The 22669-nt window shown below is 38.0% G+C and overlaps 1 protein-coding gene across 3 annotated transcripts in view; it reads right to left on the bottom strand.

Moving 5' to 3' along the window:
• Positions 1-6711: 6711 nt before the first annotated feature.
• ZMAT1 (zinc finger matrin-type 1) overlaps positions 6712-22669 on the bottom strand; it is a 34538-nt gene continuing 18580 nt past the window's right edge. Inside the window, exons 3-6 of one of the 3 annotated variants that reach the window (XM_060002895.1) lie at positions 22446-22620; positions 20550-20834; positions 10415-10514; positions 6712-8860 (exon numbers count right to left, since the gene is read on the bottom strand). In XM_060002895.1, coding sequence (XP_059858878.1) covers positions 7546-8860; positions 10415-10514; positions 20550-20834; positions 22446-22620 — 1875 coding nt within the window. In that variant the 3' untranslated portion in view covers positions 6712-7545. Of the gene's footprint in view, positions 8861-10414; positions 10515-20549; positions 20835-22445; positions 22621-22669 lie in introns of those variants that run through there. The other 2 variants (XM_060002896.1, XM_060002897.1) reach the window with 2 other exon arrangements.

Genomic DNA, 22669 nt, shown 5'->3' with positions numbered 1-22669 from the left:
ACAGATGAGGAAAAGTAAGGTTTCAGAGGTTGAATGACCTGCTTCTAGTTACCTTAAAGCAAATGAGTGTTAGAATGGTCTTCCAAACATAGGTCTTCTGAATCTGAATCCAATGCCTGCACTACTCCATGTCATTTCCCCATAATGCATATGTTTTTTTTATCCCCCTGTTGCACTATAAACTACCTGGGCACTTGGTAGGTTGCTACCAATTATTGAGTAACAAATATTACACTGAAGTGAATTCAGGGAAAGCCTCAGGAATCACCTCCTGACTGCACTGGATATAGGATATAAGATACAGATATAAGATATAAGATACAGAAATATGTAAGGATAGGATTTTCTTCTTTTTTAGGATGGGAATGAGCCCTGCTCCACCCAACCTATTAAGGGCTCTGTCAGCTTTGGAAAAGAAAAACATGATGTGGAGTATATACAAGCCAAATTAATGATTACTTTCTTGGTTACTTTATGCCGTATTTCAGGATAAATGAGAGCTCGATATGCCATGACTCTCTCTCTTGCTCTCCCCATAGCTGCCCTGGTATTTATAGATTCATCCATTTTATGGTGGCTGAAAATTTGAGGAACCAAATAAAGCTCTTGCTTGCTTAGATTATTTCTTAAATGAAGGCAAAAGAGTACTGCACACTTCTTGTTTGTCCACCTCTTGCTGGGGGTGGGGTGGGTACCAGCTACACTTCCTCTTTCTAACAAATCTCCCTCCTTGTATATGTATCAGGTGAGGTAAAACTGCCATACATCTCATCTTTTGAAAAGAAATACAACACAGTTAGATTTTCCTGACACATTGTTCTACCCTCAGTGAGACAATTAAAGATTTTATGAATTCTCCCTCCTGTGTCTTGCCACAATATACCTAAAAAGTATATAAAAACAAATGGAAGAAAACATAAATGGAGCAAACCTCTAGTGAGGTTATGCTAATAATTTTATTTTGTTTATAGATCTGTGGGGAATCCTTTTCTATCTTTCCAGAGCATGATTTGTCATTGCTACTCCCAAACATCTGTTTTCCAAGTTCCTGTCTTAAATTGAGGTGCAGAGTGAAACTTTACTGACTCCAAGTCTCATGGGTCAATTGTTATGTACTTAAAGTTTTTAATTCTCTTTGGACTTGATTAAAAGGTCCCAAGAAACTTGGGTCTGTAATTAAATTAAGCTTCTTTTAATCTGAAGGCTACCTCTTTCCTTTAATGACATCATGATTATTATTTGACTTTCTTGATATCAGTCACTGTGAAATTAGCCTGTCTGCAGCTGGGCTTTGCTTTCCCACTTTCCTGCATCTGAACTCGTATATTTCTCAGACACCTATGACCTAGCCCTGGCATTTCAGAGTCTTGTCAAGAGAACTTCACAGTCTCTCTTCATCTGTCTCTTACTCCCAGTTTTCTCTGATACCACCCTGCCCCTGATATCACACAGATCCTGTATCTGGTCTCCTCCCCTGTTTACCTTTCCAGCTTCACATTAACACTCTTTTTTTATGACCACATTAGATTCATTTAAGACCATCCAGTCCAAGTTCCTCTCATTTTCTTTTTCTGGTTAGAAACCTCAATGACCCCTTTTACCTAACAGTTAATGAATAAAACCCTCTCTGTCAAAGTCTTCCAGGTCTGACTCTACTCTTCCTGTGCATATTCTCTTATACATTCTCTGATGGGTTGCTCCCTCTATCTTTACTCTCTATCTGTAACCACCCCTGCACTATGGGGCTCTTCCTGGAAATCCCTAGCCCTCTTACAGTATGGCCACAAATTATGTGGCCTTTGAGCTCAAGCCCACCAAGCCTTCTCCTAGTTCTTTCCTTCCCTTAGAGTGTACCTAGGTCCTTTTTTACCTTATCAGACCAACACTTTTTAGGCCAGGTTAAGTTGTGATTTGATCATAGTTATCAGTCTGGTAGCCAGCAGGAGTGATGGGGATAGATACTAGGGTAGGGGGCTTGTTGTTTTGCAAGGCAGAGGGCTAAATATCATCTGGAAGCAAGGTGGGAATGCTAGCTATTAATTGGGAGACATGGATAGGGTTGCTGGATTTAACCAAAAATAAATACAAGGACATCCAGTTAAATTTGAATTTCAGATAAACAATGACATTTTGTTTTAGTGTGTGTTCCAAATATTTCACTGGACATATTTATACTGAAAATTAGCTTTTTTGAAATTCAAATTTAACTGAGCATTCTGTTTTATCTGGCAATCCTAGAATTGGTCTACCTTTTCAAGTTCAGAGGGTTCAGGGGGAGGTGGGATTTCAAGATGAAGAGATGGAAGTCCCTTTCTCTGCTACCCAGGATGCCTTCTGACTTTCACATTTTGCCTTAATTTGGTAATTAATTCTCTCAGTCTTTTGTTTTCTTTCTGCAATGCATCAATGTCACTCAACAAGTCAGCAGATTCCATATAATTCAATATAATGGCTATTTCTCTGAATCCTCTTAACTGCTTGAGATATTACACTTGCACGTGCATTCCTTTCTATTACCACCTGTGAAAATTTTAAAAATTGTACTGCTACAGCATGCCAGGAACAACTTACTACCAGTATTTTGCCAACTACCAATAACAGAATCTCATAGCCTGTTCCAAAATGGAGTCTATTCCCTAGGACTACTCCCAGTACCTCCTGTCTCAGGTAAGTTTCTAGGGGAAAATGACAATGAGACAGAGATTTGTTTGTAGGTAATTTACAGGGGTATGTTCAAAAGAACAACACTTGTGAGGGAAGCAGGAGATTAGTAGAGAAACTGAACTGTGATACAGTTCCAACAAAGGACTCAGCTGATCCCATGGTCTTTCAGAGTTGCCCAAAATTGAAACAGGTGGCCTGGTTTTTGTATACCTACATTATCCCATCAATGTGGGCTGCCCCCAGAAGGCATTACCTTAGGAGAGTCAGTTCCCTTCAGACAAGGCCAATTCCCCAGAAGGGGAAATGAGTGCCTCTGTCCTGATAAGGCCATACTGTAAGAGGGCAGTTCTGGGGAGCACAACACAGCACCCATTACAACAAATTTATTTGTATCTCCATTGCTGTCTATTACCTATTCTATCAATCTGTATAATTTTCAAAAATTTATCTTCATTTTTTCTATTATTTTCCTTACTATCTTTACTGTAGTCTCTTCTCTCTTGTATTCCTTCCAATTTAAGTTTACTTTGTTGTCATAATACTTCCTGGGATCTGCTTTCTCTAGACTCTTCCTTCATCCACTGCTATCTGAACTTTTCCTTCCCCTTACCCACAATGTTTCTGCCCTGTTGAATTTGATTTCTGACACTAGTGGTTTTCATTTTATATGTGGGTTTGTTCTTCTGGAGTAAACTATATGCTGGATAGTTCTGAAGTCCTCAAGGGCTTAGTTCACCTGAGCACTTTTTGATCTCTTGCTGATTCTATGCATTTTTTTCCACTCACCTGTAATTCAGAGCCTGTAATGACTTCTTTCAATGTTTCAGTTGCTCACAAACCTATTTTCTCAGTTTGATCAAGAAATAATGATGTCCCAGATGAGACTGGTAACAGTGAAGATGAGAATTGGACATTACAAGAGATATTTTGGTGATATGATCAAGGGGAATTGCTTATGGTCTAATGCAGGAGTGAAGAGGTGCTCAAAAATGGTTTTTGGCTTGAGCAACTGAATGAAGGTTTTATAGAAATGGGGGAAACTGGGAGATGAATGATTGGTAATGGCAGAAGCAGGCACTCTATTTGGATAAATTAAGTTTGAAGTACCTGTTAGATAGCTAAGTGGGTATATCAAAGAAGTAAGTCTTTGAGAGGAAAAGGTCTGCTTAGATGTCATTTCCTTTGGGAAGCCTTTCCTGAATACCCACTTACCATCCCATTAAGCTTATTACCCTTGCTACCCACAGCATCCTTCATCACTCCTATTGTAGCTTTTATCAAATTTATATTGCAGTTTCCTATTTATTGGTCCATTTTCTCTGTTAGAATGTGAGCTGTTTGTGGAACAGAACTTATGTTCTTCATTTTTTTCTCAGATTCCTTCCGGGCTCAGTGCTAACAGTCACCTCTTATTATTTGTTCAATGCATGCATATAAACCAAGCAGCCAATTCCATTTTTCTCCATAGCTCCAATTATTGAAAATTATTTTCTAAATTCAGCCAAAATTTGCTTCCCTCTACCTTCTATTCAAATGAGGATATACCTATGAAGCTAAGTGCTATTAATTTACTTGTCTGAATACTGACTTCGATAACTTGCCTTAGATCTATGTGATTATATATATATATATATATATATATATATGCCTATTAGTCTTTCAAAACAAGCATGTAATAAAAATCCCAACATTGTTTTCACATGTAGTATCTTTTTTTGCCCCCACTACCACGTAATATCTTAAAAACTATGTCTCCTCAAACATGTTTTTGTATTGTCTTCCATAGCTAAATGTGGATTTGATATTTACGCTCTTAAATTCATCTTGCTAGATTCAGTACTCAACTCCAGAAGTGGAGATCATTTTGGATCCCTGTATATATATATATATATATATATATATATATATATATATATATTTTTTTTTTTTTTTTTTGCGGTATGCGGGCCTCTCACTGTTGTGGCCTCTCCCGTTGTGGAGCACAGGCTCCAGACGCGCAGGCTCAGCGGCCATGGCTCACGGGCCCAGCCGCTCCGCAGCATGTGGGATCTTCCCGGACCGGGGCACGAACCCATGTCTGCTGCATCGGCAGGCGGACTCTCAACCACTGCGCCACCAGGGAAGCCCCTTGCATATATATTTAAATATCTTGACATACTCTGACCTTCAAGTGCTCAGAGGCAGAAGTTGGAAGCAAAGCAAATGTGCTAAAGTTGGATCCAAGTCCTTGTCCCCAGATTCAAGCAGAAAATAATACTTTCTGGTTAACAGAAAATTTATTTTATGGTGGGGTTAAGATAAAGCCCATTTTTGCCAAAAAAAAGGGTTTTGTCCTAAAAATTTTTTAAACCATTTACTAGAGGTCACTGATAACTTCTCCAAGAAAGCAGTTCAACACCACACCCTTATCCCTCCCCCAACTTGCCACACCACCAATTTAAATGATTTACCCAGTATTGACTAAAATTTTAATTTTTGATGTGTGCAGCTAATTTTAATAAATAATTCATCTATTTATTTTGGAAAGATCATCGTAATTTGGTATCTTAGTGAATATTCTTACGATATATAGTTTGAATTCCTACCCTCCAGCTTTAAACGCAAAATGGACTTCTGCAAAAGAATTTACCAATTCTAAAAATGCTTACAATTCAATTGAACTCATCTTGTACTTCCTGTGGAAAAAAATGCTACTTTTTTTTTACATGTTCAGAAAAGAGAATTTGCCATTTTTGTGGCCAATTAACACTCTATTTGCTCTACTCTGGTTCTTCTTTCCCCTCTCCTTTCACCAGTACACCAGATGGGCTTTTTAAAAAGAGGGGAAGTGATATTGTAACACCAATAATGTTATACCAACAGTATTCTGGAAGAAAAGTTAATTTGAGGACCATCGAACTCCCCTTTGGACTATTCATTCAACCAGGTATGAGCCCAACAATCATATCATGCTTCAGTTAATATTTACCATTTTATTCAAATCTCAATAAAAAACAACCATTAAATGCCTTGCCTAAGTGCAGATAAATCACCATCTAAATTTATTTGCTTTTTGATAGGATTAACACATCAAGGGAATACTATAGCCTATTTTTCCTATTCCTAATGACTCCATGTTTGGATTTTGATGGTATTTCTACAAGGTCACACAGCAACTTGATGGTACAACTGAGACCAGAATCCTGGGATTTAGATTCCCAGGCTACGACTCTTTATACTATACCATGATGATGCTCAAATGCTTACAGGAGGTGTTTATCATAAAACATAAAAAAAGGAGCACCAGAGTAAAAAGCATAATCAAGATGAAACAAGTTAAAGGTAATGCCTGGGCTTCCCTAGCAGTACAGTGGTTAAGAATCTGCCTGCCAATGCAGGGGACACGGGTTCGAGCCCTGGTCCAGGAAGATCCCACATGCCGTGGAGCAACTAAGCCCATGCGCCACAACTACTGAGCCTGCACTCTAGAGCCCATGAGCCACAACTACTGAGCCCACGTGCCACAACTACTGAAGCCCACAGGCTTAGAGCCTGTGCTCTGCAACAAGAGAAGCCACCGCAAGGAGAAGCCTGCACACTGCAACAAAGAGTAGCCCCCACTCGCCACAACTAGAGAAAGCCGCACGCAGCAACGAAGACCCAATGCAGTCAAAAATAAATAATAAATAAATAAATTTTAAATAAATAAATAAATAAAGGTAATGCCCCCTCCTCACAGTCCTCTCCCACTTATAAATTCTTCCTTTTTCAGTTTCAAGTATTTAGCTGGTCATATTTTTCTAACTTAAAACTGAGCTCAACTCTGAATATCAGCTTTTCCTAAGCTAGATGTAGGATAAATGAAACTATTAAAACTTTATAGTGTGATCTCCCCAGAGGTGCAAACTGTTTAATTATTTCCCCTCTCACTCCCAAAGTAAGATAATATCCAGCTGGGAAATGATCATTTACATAAAACAATATATAGAAATTAAAACACTTTAATATAATATAAACATTTCCAGAATATAGACTGATTTTTATCAGTACTTTTTTAGAGCTCTTTAAAACCATATATCATCTTAGTTTACTATAGACTGTTTCATTTTCCACTTTCAGAAATAGAAAATACAAAAATACACTGCAAATTAGATTTAACAAACAAACAAAAAATCAGTCTAAATCGCTTCACATGTTTTCCTTGGAGAAAACCAAGAAACATAAACAAACACACAATAACAACAATAAAATACCACCAACACTAACACAAACCCAAAGAAGGGATGGATTCTGTAATGCCTGGTGATTCATTTAAAATAAATTATCTCCCACAGGTAAGTAATTCACTATCACAGCAATTTGTAGAAGCAGAGACAGCCTCATTAAGGGAAATTACTTTATACATAGGAAACATGTAATTTTTCTTTCAATTTAATAAATGAGGAAAAATAACTTGAGGAAAAGGCATATTGAATACTCTTATTTCACTTGGCTTTTGTTAGCAGTTAAAGTAACTGTCCACTTAGGAAAATTCAATAACATGAATTTAACAAAACCAAACTCTTCAACTTATTTCTTCAATTCAACCTAAGTGAACAAAACTGAAAAGTTCAAAATCCAAGAGAAGACTCATCCTAAAGCACTGACACCTTTGTCTTTTCTTCAACAGGCTTCCTTTTCTCTTATGTTCTTAGGTTCTTCTTAGGTTCTTCTTTCTCAGGGACTAGGTTTAGGCTTGTCTTTTCTTTCAATTCAATTTCAATTTTTACACACAAAAAACTAAGCTTTCTTGAACTGACACTGACTGTATTCACCTCTCCTTTTCTTCATTGGATGTTCCTGTCTTTGTCTAAATTCCCCTATTCTTAACCGATTTCTCATTGGGTAAACAAAGCTAAAAGTTCAAAATCCAAGAATAGACTCATCCCAAAGCATTTCCTCTTCTGTCTTTTCTTCAACAGATTTCTTTTTCTCTTTCTTGTGCTTATGTTCTTCCTTCTCAGAGGGAACACCATGTCTTTTTTTCTTTTTTCGATGCTTAAGCTTTCCTGAACTGACTTTATCTCCCTCTCTTTTCCTTTTCTGGATGCTCTTGTCCTTGTCTAGATCTGTATCCCCATAACTCTTTTTCCTTTTATGCTTCGACTGCTCCTTCTCTGGCTTTTCTTCACCTTCCTCCAGGTGCCTTCTCTTCTGATGTTTCCGTGTATGACTTGCTTCATGGTCACTGGTATTGTTTTCTAAGGAGAGGTGCTTGTAAACTTCAGATTCTACACTGTATGGGCCAGAATTATTTTCCTGTTGACTAAGGCTCAGGGGTACTGGTTTTTCTGGGAAATAGTCTCTGGTAGGTTGACAGTAGGTCATAGAGTCTAATCTCTGTTTGCTGTCATGAGTTGGTAAGCAATGAGGTAACTGCTTTTCCGCTGCCTGTGAAATACTATATGATACTGGGTAATTCTGGAAAGTCTCAAATGGGAGCCTCTGCTCAAACATTCTATGTCTGGGTCTGGAATCAACCATTTCTCTGTATTTATGGGTTTCCACAGAGCTCTTGCTTATATTTCTGAAACAAGTCTTTGGCTCTAGTCCTCTGGCTTTCTGCACTTTGATATAATCCTCAAGTTCATCTTGGAAAGAGTCATATGACCTCTTTGAATGAGCTGGTAACGAGTGATGTAATTGGCTTCCCACTGGTGAAGTACCATATGGTCGCTGGGAGTTCTGAGAAGTCTCAAATGAAAATCTTTGCTCACACATTCTTGATCTGGGTCCAGAATCAACTTCTCTGTACCCATGGGTTTCCACAGAGCTCTTGCTTATCTTTCTGAAACAAGTCTTTGGATCTAGTCCTCTGGCTTTCTGCACTTTGATATAATCTTCCAGTTCATCTTGGAAAGAGTCATATGTGTTCTTTGAGTGAGCTGGTAAGCAATGAGGTAACTGGTTTTCCACTGTTTGTGAAATATTGTATGGTCCTGGGTATGTCCAGAAAGTCTCACATGGGAGTATTTGTTCAAACATTCTATGTCTGGATCTGGAATCAACTGCTTCTCTGTACCTGCAGGCTTCCAAAGAAGTCTCTTCCATCTTTCTGAAATAAGTCTTTGGTTCTGGTCCTCTGGTTTTCTGTACTTTGATGTAATCTGTACTTTCATCTTGGTAAGAGTCTGGTGGCTTCTTCGGATTCTTCACTAGATTGGTAACAATGGATTCTCTGCAAACAAGACAGTAGAAAGTTCTTGTTACTAGCTTATTTTATTTGGAATGTTTGCTTTGCTTTCAAAAATATTAGTTTGAAAAAACAAATACAACAGAGGCCCAAACAAAATTTTAAAACCTACCTCAATATAAAAGCTAAAAATTGTGACTTTTTGTATGTCAAAGAGAAGCAGCAGGGATAGTCAGATATCTCCTAAGCACCTCACAATGTTTTACACATAAAAAAATTTTCAGGCCTGGGATGAATGGAAATATGGGTACAAAGAAGCAGACATATTTGACACTGCTATAGTACTTAAAAATATAAGGCATGTTGGGATGTGTGGGAAAGGACCAATAATATTTAATGCCCTAAAGATGGTCTGATCTGAATGTCACATTGCTTTAAAAAATTTTTGATTATTAGTTCCCTGTACAGATCTATAAATGTGACAGCTATTTATTCTGGAACCCTGAGAACGGACTTGAGGTTATGGGGAGGGGGAAGGGTGAGCTGTGACAGGGCGAGAGAGAGTCATGGACATATACACACTAACAAACGTAGTAAGGTAGATAGCTAGTGGGAAGCAGCCGCATGGCACAGGGATATTGGCTTGGTGCTTTGTGACAGCCTGGAGGGGTGGGATAGGGAGGGTGGGAGGGAGGGAGACGCAAGAGGGAAGACATATGGGAACATATGTTTATGTATGACTGATTCACTTTGTTATAAAGCAGAAACTAACACACCATTGTAAAGCAATTATACCCCAATAAAGATGTTAAAAAAAAAAAGAGTCTAAATGAAGGTTAATTTGGTCAGTGAGACAACTTAGCTACTTAGTATTCAGACTCAATAATATAAATATTTTCCACTAAAATAATGTAACCGAAATAGTATGCTTTGATTTTAAAAGCAACAACAAAAAATATACAATAGTTAAGTGCCCCACTGTCCCACTACCTGACTTATCCGATCCCCAATTGTCCACTCAATCCTCTCCTCCTTAAAATAACAAAACAGATTGGAATAAATGTGTATTGAGCTCCTACTATGTGCCAGTCAGGCACCTTGCACATATTTTTATATTTCATTATAACCACTTTATGTCAGAGCTGTCCAAAGTTACATATGTGGCAGAAAGATAGATCTGGTATTCCAATTCAGTTCTGTCTAACAACAAGACCTTCTTTCTTAACCACTATACCTCATTGGAAGGATGATGACTGGATCACTGAATCTCTGGAACTAGCCAACCTTCCAGGGATTACAGGGATTATTTGAATTTATATGGTTAGCCTGAGAATGATCCTTTAGCATCTTTCCAAAGAAGGACAATGCTGTCTGGTCAGGAGGAGTGCCAGTTAGCCAGCTCTGTCAGTTACTATCATGGCTAGAGAACTCCCTGGGAGATGGAACTAACATACAATATATTACAAATATCACCAACCATACCCAGGATCAACTCTTAGGGAAATAAATGCCTAGAAAGTTTGTAAAGTACATGCAAAGGTACTTGACAGAAGCCCTGGTCTTTGGTATCACAGGAGCATTTTGGCAAGAAATACTTACTTAATTTGATGTTCACTTCCTTGCATATGGGACCGGAACATTTCTAAAGATGTAAAGGTGATATTACAAATATGACAAACATAGGTTTTCATACTAAATGCTGAAAAAACAGAGAGTTCAAGTTAATAAGGTCAATAGGAATACACTTCGAATCACATAGCTGGACAGGAATTTACTAGAGATCATCTACTTGAGCCTTCCCAATTTAAAGCTAAGGCCCAGAGAGGTCAAATGACTTGGTCAAAGTCACACAGCATTAGTAACAAAGATAGCCTCTCAGAGCCCATGTCTCTTAATTTAAAGTCCAAAATTTTTCACACTACACCACACTGCCTCTCTAGCCTTGGCCTCTTTCCTAAGAAACTGCTATCTGCCTGTTTATTGTTGCTACATGAAAGTACAACAGACACTTCAAATCTAGCATGCCCAATCAATCTTTGCCTCTTAATCCCTCAACCAACCTCTTTTTTGTTTGCCCCTAATTCTCTTTCTACCCAACTAAAACTTGAAACATCCCAAAATATTAAAAACAAATAAAAGAAAATTCTTACTCTCTTACCTGAAATCACTGTAGTGCATTACTTTACCAAAAGTTATTTCTACAGACAGATTTTAGAAATGAGAGAGGTTCAGTGAGCCCCACTCTCGGGATAAATTCTGAAAGCAAAATTCTAAAACAAAACTGCTAGTTACCACTTCATAAGAGTCAAGAACTATAGAATAGATATACTAGCTACCTCTCTATTCTGATTCATAGGTAGAACAGGAAGCAGGTGACAGATTAAGTTTTATTTTCTTAATCTTATCACCTTCCACTTTCTCTTTGGTCTGAAGAAGCAAATTAATAAATTTCATAAGCTAAATATAAAAACAATCCCACCCTAAGGAAGAGGCAATAAACTGATGGCTGCAGAGATTTTTAGGGTCAGGGAAGACCATCTTCTTTTAAATCAAACAGCAACTTAATCATTTAAAGGCCACTAAGTTAATTATTACTAAGTGTATTGGCCTTGTCTAAGCAAAGATTATTCACAGAAACAGGAGATTATTGTCAAGTAGAAAGAAAGAAATTGACTTTAAAGAACATGAGGACTACGTTCACTATTGACATATACTCTGTGGTGGGCCCAGGAGAGCTCAGCCAGTTATGTCAAAGTCTAAATAAATAATTCTTCAAAACTATCCTCTCTTCCTGTGCTCTGATTTTGTGCTTGCCAAGTCACTTCTGATTATAATTTGGTTTCCCATATTACTGATACAAAAAAGAGGATACCCTAGATGATAGATATTTTTTAAAAAAACCTCAGAACTGGAAATATATATTTCTCCTCCTACCATAAATCAATACCAGAATGACAGTGTATTAAACTACAATGTTTCCCAGCCTTCTCTGGCAAGAATCACCTGGAGGTCTCGAGAGGAAGGCCTCCCACTAGCAGCCGTGAGGCTGTTCTTGAGGAAGGCTGATTCCAGCACAGTCATGGCTGCAGCTAGAAGGATTCCTGGACCAAGCCACTATGGTGTAGCAGCATTCTTTGAAAAACAACGACTGAGCCAGTGACCGTGTGGATGAAAGGCTCTTGGTGCTGCAGCAAGGAGTCAGTGCTGTGCCTCTGAGGCGGGAGAGCCAACTTCAGGAAACTGGTCAACAAGAGACCTCCCAACTCCATATAATATCAAACGGCAAAAATCTCCCAGAGATCTCCATCTCAATGCCAGCACCCAGCTTCACTCAATGACCAGCAAGCTACAGTGCTGGACACCCTATGCCAAACAACTAGCAAAACAGGAACACAACCCCACCCATTAGCAGAGAGGCTGCCTAAAATCATAATAAGTCCACAGACACCCCAAAACACACCACCAGACGTGGACCTGCCCACCAGAGAGACAAGATCCAGCCTCATCCACCAGAACACAGGCACTAGTCCCCTCCACCAGGAAGCCAACACAACCCACTGAACCAATCTTAGCCACTGGGGACAGACACCAAAAACAATGGTAATTACGAACCTGCAGCCTGCAAAAAGGAGACCCCAAACACAGTAAGATAAGCAAGATGAGAAGACAGATACAATAATATATATTAATATATATAATATTTGTATTATATTTGAGAACAGTATGGAGGTTCCTTAAAATACTACAAATAGAACTACCATATGACCCAGCAATCCCAGTACTGGGCATATACCCTGAGAAAACCATAATTCAAAAAGAGTCATGTACCAAAATGTTCATTGTAGCTCTATTTACAATAGCCCGGAGATGGAAACAACCTAAGTGCCCATCATCGGATGAATGGATAAAGAAGATGTGGCACTTATATACAATGGAATATTATTCAGCCATAAAAAGAAATGAAATTGAGCTATTTGTAATGAGGTGGATAGACCTAGAGTCTGTCATACAGAGTGAAGTAAGTCAGAAAGAGAAAGACAAATACCATATGCTAACACATATATATGGAATTTAAGAAAAAAATGTCATGAAGAACCTAGGGGTAAGACAGGAATAAAGACACAGACCTACTAGAGTACGGACTTGAGGATATGGGGAGGTGGAAGGGTGATCTGTGACAAAGCGAGAGAGAGGCATGGACATATATACACTACCAAACGTAAGGTAGATAGCTAGTGGGAAGCAGTCGCATAGCACAGGGAGATCAGCTTCGTGCTTTGTGACCGCCTGGAGGGGTGGGATAGGGAGGGTGGGAGGGAGGGAGATGCAAGAGGGAAGAGATATGGGAACATAAGTATATGTATAACTGATTCACTTTGTTATAAAGCAGAAACTAAGACACCATTGCAAAGCAATTACACTCCAATAAAGATGTTAAAAAAAAAAAAGAATCACCTGGAGTGTGAGTTTAAAATACAGATCCCTAGACCCCCTCCTCTGGAGAATATGATTCACTGGGACAGGGATTGTGTATTTTAACAGTACCCCAGCTAGTTATTGTCAGAGGATGTGTGGAGAAAACCACTAAGGGAATACCTTTCCAGTTCCTTGGTTATTTTTCTGCATCTTCCAATTTTGTTTTTGGTTTGCGGAGTCCCTGATTTGAGGCTGATCACCTCTGAAGACTCTGGACTTCCTGCAAAGCTGAGGACTAAATCCAGGACTCTGCATGCTCATAACAACCCTTTTCAGGAAATTATTACTAACCTTATTTCACAGGTGGGAAAATTAAGGCTCATATTCACTTGGCCAATACCATGTATTTTGAGGGCACCCAAGTTATGCAAGATAAGCAGGAATCCTGGTTTCCTCTAGACTAGTGGTTCTTAAGGTTAGTTACACATTGGAACCTTGTGGAGAACTCTAAAAATATTCATGTTACAGCTCCACATAAGACTAATTTAATCAGAATCTCTAGGGGTAGAACCAGGCTTTCTTACTTTTTGAAAGCACTCTAGATGATTTTTCTGTGCAGACACTGTTGAGCACCACTGCCTAGATTATCAAGTCAATGATCTTCAGTATGATTATAAACTCAGATTATATTTCAGAGGTTTTACATATTTGTTTAGTGCTTATAGAGTATATTGTATATAATGTTCTCCTCAGTTCCTCCTTGGTTTCTTCACAAGTTATACCAGAAGATTATAATATAGGCAATATAGTAGTTTAGAGCAGCTGCAGGTCACATATGAAAGATCCAGAGGCAGTTCTGGAACTATGGTCTGCTTTCTATTACCTTAGCCTTTGTCTTTTTCACACACTGATATTCTTTATCTTTTTCTAGGATATAGACATCTCAGAAAATAATATATAAAAATGGTGTAAACCCTTTCTGTGAAGACATGAAGTCTATTTATTGGCCCCAAGATCAAAATTCCTGGTCTGATCCTACTGAAACCTGCCTCTACTATGCTCCTTACACTGTCCATTCTCCTATCTGAGTCTGCTCCTTGGGCCTGTCAAACTTTGCTCCCCTCAGCCCTGCTAGGATTCCGTTTCTGACTTCACCCAGAAACTCAAGCTTCTTTGCAACCTGTAACTTTCAGAATCATCCATAAGCTAACACTTGTGGAGCCCACTTTTCTCCTAATCACAGCCGTATCTCATAACTCCCTGGACTAAGGTCTTTGTTTTCAAAGGATAGATTGAGGAACTGCATATCTTTATAGTCTAACATTTTGGTTCTCAATCTTGGCTCTATATCATAACCTCTTGGGGAGTTAAAAAAGAGAAAACAAAACACTAATGTGTGGGTCCCAGGGATTCTAATTTAATTGATTTTAGCGATGGCCTGTGCATTGGGATTTCTAAAAGCTGCCTGCATGATTCTAGTATGTAGTCAAGAATGAGAACCATTGATCTAGTATCTTAAATGGGGAAAATCAACTGAGAGCTACATGCAAGCAAAAATGCAACTTAATGTGGCATTTAGCTTATGAAGAAAAACAGAAAATGTCCAGTTTACATGTTTTTAAATTATGGCAGGAAAACAAAATATTTCAAGAAAACTAACATTTGTTGATGACCTATTCTGTGATGGGTACTGTATATACTGCTTCATTTCATGCTCTTTCAATCCTGTGAAGTAGTCTTATTTTCATTTTATACCTGAGGAATCTGAGGTGCAACTGGGCAACTGACTTCAAACATTTCTCCAAATCTATGTTTATCCCACTACACAACACTGCCTTTCAATAAACAATTATCAAATATTGAGAAAAACCATATACTCATTCCCATATAAAGCACTGAGAAGGATATTGCAGAATAAAATACAATCCCTTGTCTCAAGGGGGCCAATTCAGTTAAGGGACTATAATTAATGCAACTGTCAATGAACAGTAATACCTATGAAAAATCAGAGGAAGGGGAGAATATCAAGAGCTAGAGAAGCGAGGGAAGTTGTGATGGACTTTGGAGGAAAAGAAGGATTTGAATTGTAAGGAAAGCAGTTAGGGAATTCCAGGGGATGAAAACAATATCAGGTATGGAAGAGACAGAAATGAGCATGATGTGCTGAATTCAAATAATCTGTTCAACGAACACTAAACACCTCTGTGGCACCAAGCATCATGCTAGATGCTAGAGGTACAAGATTAATAAATTGGGCAGGTTGCTCACAAATCCAAGTGAGAAACAGACACATGAACAGAGGATTTCAATCTCATTTGGTAAAAGGTAAGACAAGTATGCTTAAGAGGTATGGGAATTCAATGAAGCAGAGGCACTTAGTACAATATGGGAGCCTGAAGAGGGCTACTGGAAGAGATGATGCCTTAGTTAAACTTGGAAAAATGAAAAATAGTTAACGGTTAAAAGAGTTGAGAAGAGTACTGTAGGCAGAGGAAATAGCATGAAAAGAACACAGAAGTGTTTACAGTAACTAGTTAAAATTTGGAATTGTTGCAGAATAAAATATAAGGGGATGAGATGGGAGAGGCAAAAGTATATCACATCAAAGAGACTTTTATATTATGCTAAGGAGCCTAGATTTTTATTCTGTGGGCTGGGAAACCTTGAAGTGGTTTAAGTAGTAAGTAACATGGTCAGCTGTGTGTTTTAGAGAAATCTCTCCTCTAACTGCAATATGGAGGGTAATTTTAAGAGGAGCAAGCCTGGAAGTAAGGAGACCACAGTTACATAAGGCAAGAGATGAGGAGGGTATGGGCTAGAAAGGTCACAGTAGGGGTAGAGAGAAGCAGGGATATTGGTGAAATACTTACCATTAAAACAGACAAAATTTAATGACTGAGTGAATGTGGGAGATAAGGGAGAAGGAGGAATCTAGAGAAGTCTAAAATACCTCTCAGCATAGTTTGGTGACTGAGTGGGTGGTGATCCTAACTGAAATTGGAACTTCATAAGGAAGCACTATTTTAGGAGGTGGGAGAATAAGCATTGGTGAGTTTGAATTTGGACACACAGAGTCTGATATATCTGTGAGATTTTCATGTAAAGGTGTCCAATAGGCAGTTAGATATGGGAATTTGAAAGGCAGAAGATAGGTTAATTTTGGAGAAGTCAGGGGATGGGGGTTAGTTAAGACAATCAGAGTGGGTGAGATGTCCTGAGGATAATGTATGGGTGGGCATAGCAACACCAACATAATGATAAAAACCCTGGAGAGCACCACTCTTTAAACTAGATGGTAGAGGAGGAGGGGGACCATGAAAAATCAAGAAGTAAAGGACAAAGTTGTAAGGATGAACAGGAGAGACTGATGTCAAAGGAGGAAAGTTTAGTGAATGGAGTAAAGATGGCCATTGGATTCAGAAATTTAGAAGTCACAATAACCCCGTGAGGGACAGTTTCAGTGGAACGGTACAGTGGTGGTGTGGAGGGCTGGGGGAATGTGTGTCAACAAATGGTAATGAGTTGAGGAGTGAATATCAGTAAAGACAGTTAAGAGTATATTTGAAAACAAAAACAACAACACAACCAAAAAAAACCTGGCAAAGAAGAGAAGGGGAAAGTGTAGTAGTTAAAGGGAAACTCAAGGTTAAGGGATTATTTGGTTAAGGCAAGATACTTGGTATGCACATTTGATGGCCACATTTTTCTTGATGAAATAAGGAATAAGCTTGCCTGAATGTTGTGAGGAGGGGGAGTGTTGAACAGTAGAAGAGAGTCCTGGAGAGTGGTGTAGGCTTAAAAATCACTGCTGAAAGGAAAGTGAAGGAAAAGGAAAAGTATTAAGTAGGACTAAAAGGCCACAGAGATTGGATACTAAGACTCTGTAGAGGCACCCAGTCTCTAGCCTTATATAATTCTCCATAGCATCACTCAGTGTTCTGAATGTAAAAGTAGAACAAGTGGACTGTGGAATTGATCCTGGGTTGAAATCTTGCTACTAGGTAGTGAGAGAATAACAATGAGGTATAAGTAAAGCCTTCCAGAAGGTGGTTACAGCATTAAACTGTGAGATGATGGTAGTGAAAATGCAATGGAAGGATAAAGGAAGAAGAAACAGTTCTAAAAAGACCTGATAAGACTGTGGATGGATAGGAGATAGGGAAATTTAGTCAAAGATGCCCTCAAGGATTCAAGTGTGGGTGACTAATAAATAGTGGTACTACTGGCAAAGAAAGAAAACTTGGTAAATTTAAGGTGGTTTTAGGGAAGATTATTAATTCAGTTTTAGATATGCTGAGTTACAGGTGAAGGTGAGACATCTAAGTGCAATAATGGGGCTAGAAATTAGTAAAATAAACAAAACAAATACAGTAAATTAAAAATACATACATATTTTATTTCCATATTGTTATGGTAGCCATTCCTGTGCTAATAAGATCTGGACTGAATGAGGGACATGAAGAGAGCAGTAAGAATGATGAAGAAAAAGGGAAAGAGATTAGATATAGTAGAAACATATATAAACCATAGCAGACAGAAAAGAAGGCAGAGACAGAAAGAAGGGAGAAAATGGGTGAAGAGTGAATATAGTTAAAGTGGCACAGGTTAAGCTGTTTTTGTCTTACCGCTTGCTCACTTATAATATGGGCTTCTGCTGTAGCTGTTCTTTGCAATTCTCATTTGCTACTTTAAATTCTCCAGCTATTTTTTTAATCCTCAAATGTTTACTGTTATCAAAATGAAATAGTCAAGGCAGGGTTGAAAATCTGTTCTTTGAGCTTCATCTTCAGAGGCTAGTATAAAATGACTTCAAAGACTGGATTAAATTATGCTGATGATCAGCACTCGCCTCCCCAGCCAGATAAAAATTTCACCAAAATCCTTCTCTCAATCTAATAACCTTGAAACTTCAGAGTGCTAAAATGACCCTCCTTTCAGAAGTGACCAAAGTGCACACATTTCTCATGGCTGACACACTTCTCAGTTCCAATTTACCTAATGCCACAAACTAGAAGTCACTTATTTCAGATCACCCTCAGCTTAGCGATGGGAAAAATACCCTAACAAGTGGGAGTCTGTCATTTCTCCAAACATCTACGACTTTCAGAAGCCCTACCACTTCTATTTCTACACTTGCCTAAATCAACGTTCTTTAAAATCCTAGATAAAAATACAGATCTCTATGTAACTTTTGGGGACATGTTGAATCACATTAAGCAGAAAACTTAATAGTACAAACACAGGGTTAGCACTCAATAAATAAAGGTTAATAGTTCACTGATTCATATATTAAACTAATCTCTATTGAGGTAGGCCTACTCTGTGCCAGTTTCTATCTCTAGTACTGGAAATACAGATGAGTTAGATGAAGTCCCTTCCCTCAAAGACCTTACATTCTAGTGGGAGATAAAGACACAGGGAGAGATAATTAGATATTCAGGTTAAGGAAGCACAGAATATAAGCCTTGAAGGAAGTGAAAAGGCTTGAAAGAAGTGAAATGAGTAGGAGTTGGTCAAGAGAAGAGGGACATGAAGACATTCTAGGCAAAATGGCAGCATGAAGGGCACAGAGACAAGAAATGGGGTAATGGTTTCTGGAAACCATAAGTAGTTTGTAGATTCTGACCCACATAAATCATAGGAGGAAGTAGCAGGGAATAAGCCTGGAGAAGGAGATAGGGACAAGAGGGTAGAGAGCTATGAAGCTTAGATTTTTATCCTTAGAAAATAGAGAAATAAGGACTTTTAAGCAGGGGAATGACATGAAAAGACGTACACTTTAGATGAAACACTCTAGTGGTTAAACTGAGGGTAGATCTGGGGAGACAAAACTGATGGCAAGGAGAGTAGTTAGAGGTTGTGGCAATATTCTAGAACAATGCTTCTCAAAATTTATTGTGAGTACAAATCACCTAAGCATCTTGTTAAAATGCAGATTCTGATTCAGTAGGTCTGCAGTGAGGCCTGAGATTCTTTTTTCTAACAAGCTCCCAAGTGATGTTTATAATGCTGGCCACAAACCACACTTTGAGTAGCAAAACTCTAGAAAAGATGTTGAGGGCCTGAACTAGTATGGGAAAAGCATGGCTGGAGAAAAGGTAACAGTAAGATTCAGGAGGTAAAACAGTCATGGCTTGGTGCCTCATTAGATATAGGAAGTGAAGTAGATGGTGCTGAGGGATTTACAATTAACTACAGGTTTCTACTTTGAATGACTGAGTGGATTTGAAATGGCTATGAGGTATACAGGTGAAGAGGTAGCTGCTCTTTGAATATATGAATCTAAAGCTTTGCAGAAAGGTCATAAGCATACAGATGACAGATGAAATCAGAGGAACGGATTAGATCATGTTATAGATTAAGGTCAAGAATGGAACCATGGGAACGTCTACATTTAGACAATGAATTTAAAAAAGAGCCCCCAAAGAAAACAGAAAATAAATAGAAACACGGGAAAAGAACAATAGCATAAGGAGTTACTAATGACAAAGAATAGAGCTTCAAGGAGGGAGTAATGAACATTTTCACATTAAGCAAAAAGGTCTAGTAAGGAAAGAATTGAAAAATAATGGTGAGTAGAGGAAAAGTGGGTGGAGAAGAGAATATGAAAAGGGAATAAAAATACTAGTAGTGAGATGGTGCCTGTGGGGGAAAAATGAAAAAACATATGGTTAGAAGAGCAAGTGGATCATTCCAGTCAGGATCAGAATCTTTATTGCACCTGAATTCTTGCCACTCTTTCTCAGCTCTTTTGTTCATCCTCTCTCCTTCCCACTGCTATCAATCTAAATCATATACTTCCTCTATAAAGATTTTCTGAACCATGATGTTTGGCTTCTCTGGTTACCAAAAATATGTACACAAAAATCCATGTCTGCAGTCTCTTGCAATGAAGTATTATTAACCCAATTAGTTATACACTTGCCCCTTCAGGGAAAATAGTATATCTTCATTTGTATTCCCAAGAATAACTAGCCTAGCAACTAAGAGACACTTAAGTCATACTTAGTGACCGAATGATATAACTACATGATACTAATTAAAAATACTTCCTTATGTACCTATGATATAACATGAAACCGTGGTAATACCTATATTTTATTAGTAAGTGTCATCTAAACCTTTCTGGGTCTCATTTTCTAGAAAACCAACAGACAGACCTATATGGACTCAAAAGTCCTTATCGAAAATTCTATGATCCCATGAGTATTATAAACCTTGTATTCAGTAAAAGCAAAATAGTATATACATAAGCCAGATATGTTTAATAAAATATAAACTTTCTAAGAAAGAGATTTGGGATAATTTTACTATTTACCATTTGCATCTGATTTTGCTGGAAGAGGTTTCTCTCTTATCTTGTCTACAAACTTCTTCTTAGCTTCATTTCTTTTGTGTTTTTTCCCAACATAATGTTGTTGGGCCATTAATGGACCATTAAAGGAAGCAGGACAGAGCTTACAATACTTGTTTGGATTATTCAAATCCAAAGCACTGCTGGAAGAGGAAGGCGTAGTCTCATCTTTAATCCCACCTGGAGGAGGCTTGACAACAAGGGGCTTCAGAAAAGTTGACTCAGCAGAAGTAGTAATAGGCACACCTGCTGAAATAGTCATAATGAAAAGTGATCAACATGTGTCCAGCTATTAGAGCTGCATTCATTATAAAGTATTAGGGAAAGTTAGAGTTTTTTTAAAACCTACTATCTCTGGACTTTTTCCATATAGGGCTGTTGGATAAAGGTACTCAGGATAAAACGAATTTCCTTCTGTGAGAATAGAAATTTGAATACAAGTCTGTCACCAAGTTTCTCCAACAAAGATACAGGAAAGAATATTCAGCATTAGGCATGTATTTCAAATGAATTTTATTCATCTGAAAAATCAATAAAGGCATAAGAGATGTCTTAGGATGGTTCTTGAAATTAGTGAGGGTAAAAGAGATGGTACCAACTTCTAAGTTGGTGTCTTTCTTGAGTAGCAAAGTAAATCACCTATTCAGTCCAGATTTGTGGTGTCTGTATCAAAATAAAATTTATGCAGTTGTTTAAGGGCTATAAAATTATGTTTCCACATTTACAGTTATTTCAGATCTCTTTCATTTAGTCTCCTCTCTGAGCCCAAATTTATGAATTTTGGGGACTAAAGATAAGGCTTTACAAGATGCTTTCTCTTGTAGGGCACACTGATTCTGTCCCTCTTGACTGACAGGCAGAAAAACAAATATACAAAAATTAGAGAGACTAGAATAAATTTAAAAATAATTCTGGTTTCATTTATTAAGAAAACTATATGTTTTAATGCTGATGAGGCCTACACTATGAGTTGGAAATTAATGTTGGTAAAATTTCCATGCTAGACATGCTTTATTCCTAAAGTGTTGAAGCTAGTGAGAATGTGGTAAATTATTTATTCCAGAGAATTGATCATCTTATTTTTTGTTCTGGCACACATTTTCAAAATACAGGCACATTTTCAAAATACAGGCTGGGTTTTCCAGGGTGTACTCTGCCACTTCAGGCCAGAAGTGAGATCTGTGGGTCAGTTCTCTCATGCGCTGGCGGCCCAACATCACTGGAAGGAGGAAACAGCAATGTTTTACAGTTCTCTGTATCTTTGGCATCTAACATAAAATAAGTACTCAATAACTGCTGATTGATAATGCTAGTAGTACCTTTTCTTTATATTCATAGGAAGAAAGAAATGAGCAATCCGGTAGAAGAAGATTCCATACCTTTTTTTTTTTGGCTATAGTTATAGTCAGAAAATGCTGCAACATAACTATATTATGGTGAAGACATTGGTCTGAACACACACTATGAGGTAATGTTTTGGAAAGTACTAAAGCAAAAAAAGAAGAATGAGATAGATGCCAAGGGGAAGAAGTAAGAAGGAGCTAAGACTTTATAATTTGATTAGAAACTGGAGAGTTCAGGTTGCTTATTGTTCTTTCTGTATAGCAACATAGCAAATAACTTGCTTTTATTTGGATTTAATAAACTGAAAAGGAGAGGTCACAACATTTCTTAAAATTCAGCTAGCAATTATGATCTCTATATTAAATTACAAGGATACAGAAAGAGATTAACCAGGCAGAAGAAGAACCAAGTTACTGTGGCAGAGTAAAAGTCTCTCCAATAAAAAATGGATGGCAGAGATGGGAAAAAATTATAGAGAGACCCTGTGCTGAAGTTAAAGAGTGAATGTCATCTTACCCATCTCTGGCTGAAATCCTGATGGAGATACCTGATCATGCTCCTCCATTAATTGCTTCAGTTTTTTAGCATGGAATTTCCCCACATAGTGAGACTGAGCAACAACTGGGGAGCTAAAAATCATGTTGCAGAGATCACAAAATTTGTTTCTGTCCACTACTTCACTCCTATGCATCTGAAATAAGCACAATCTTGTTAGAAAGATTCAATAACTCAAACTTTCG

This window comes from Delphinus delphis, chromosome X (genome assembly GCF_949987515.2).
Source record: "Delphinus delphis chromosome X, mDelDel1.2, whole genome shotgun sequence".
Classification (NCBI taxonomy): Eukaryota; Metazoa; Chordata; class Mammalia; order Artiodactyla; family Delphinidae; genus Delphinus; species Delphinus delphis.
This window is presented reverse-complemented; position numbering and strand designations above follow the sequence as displayed.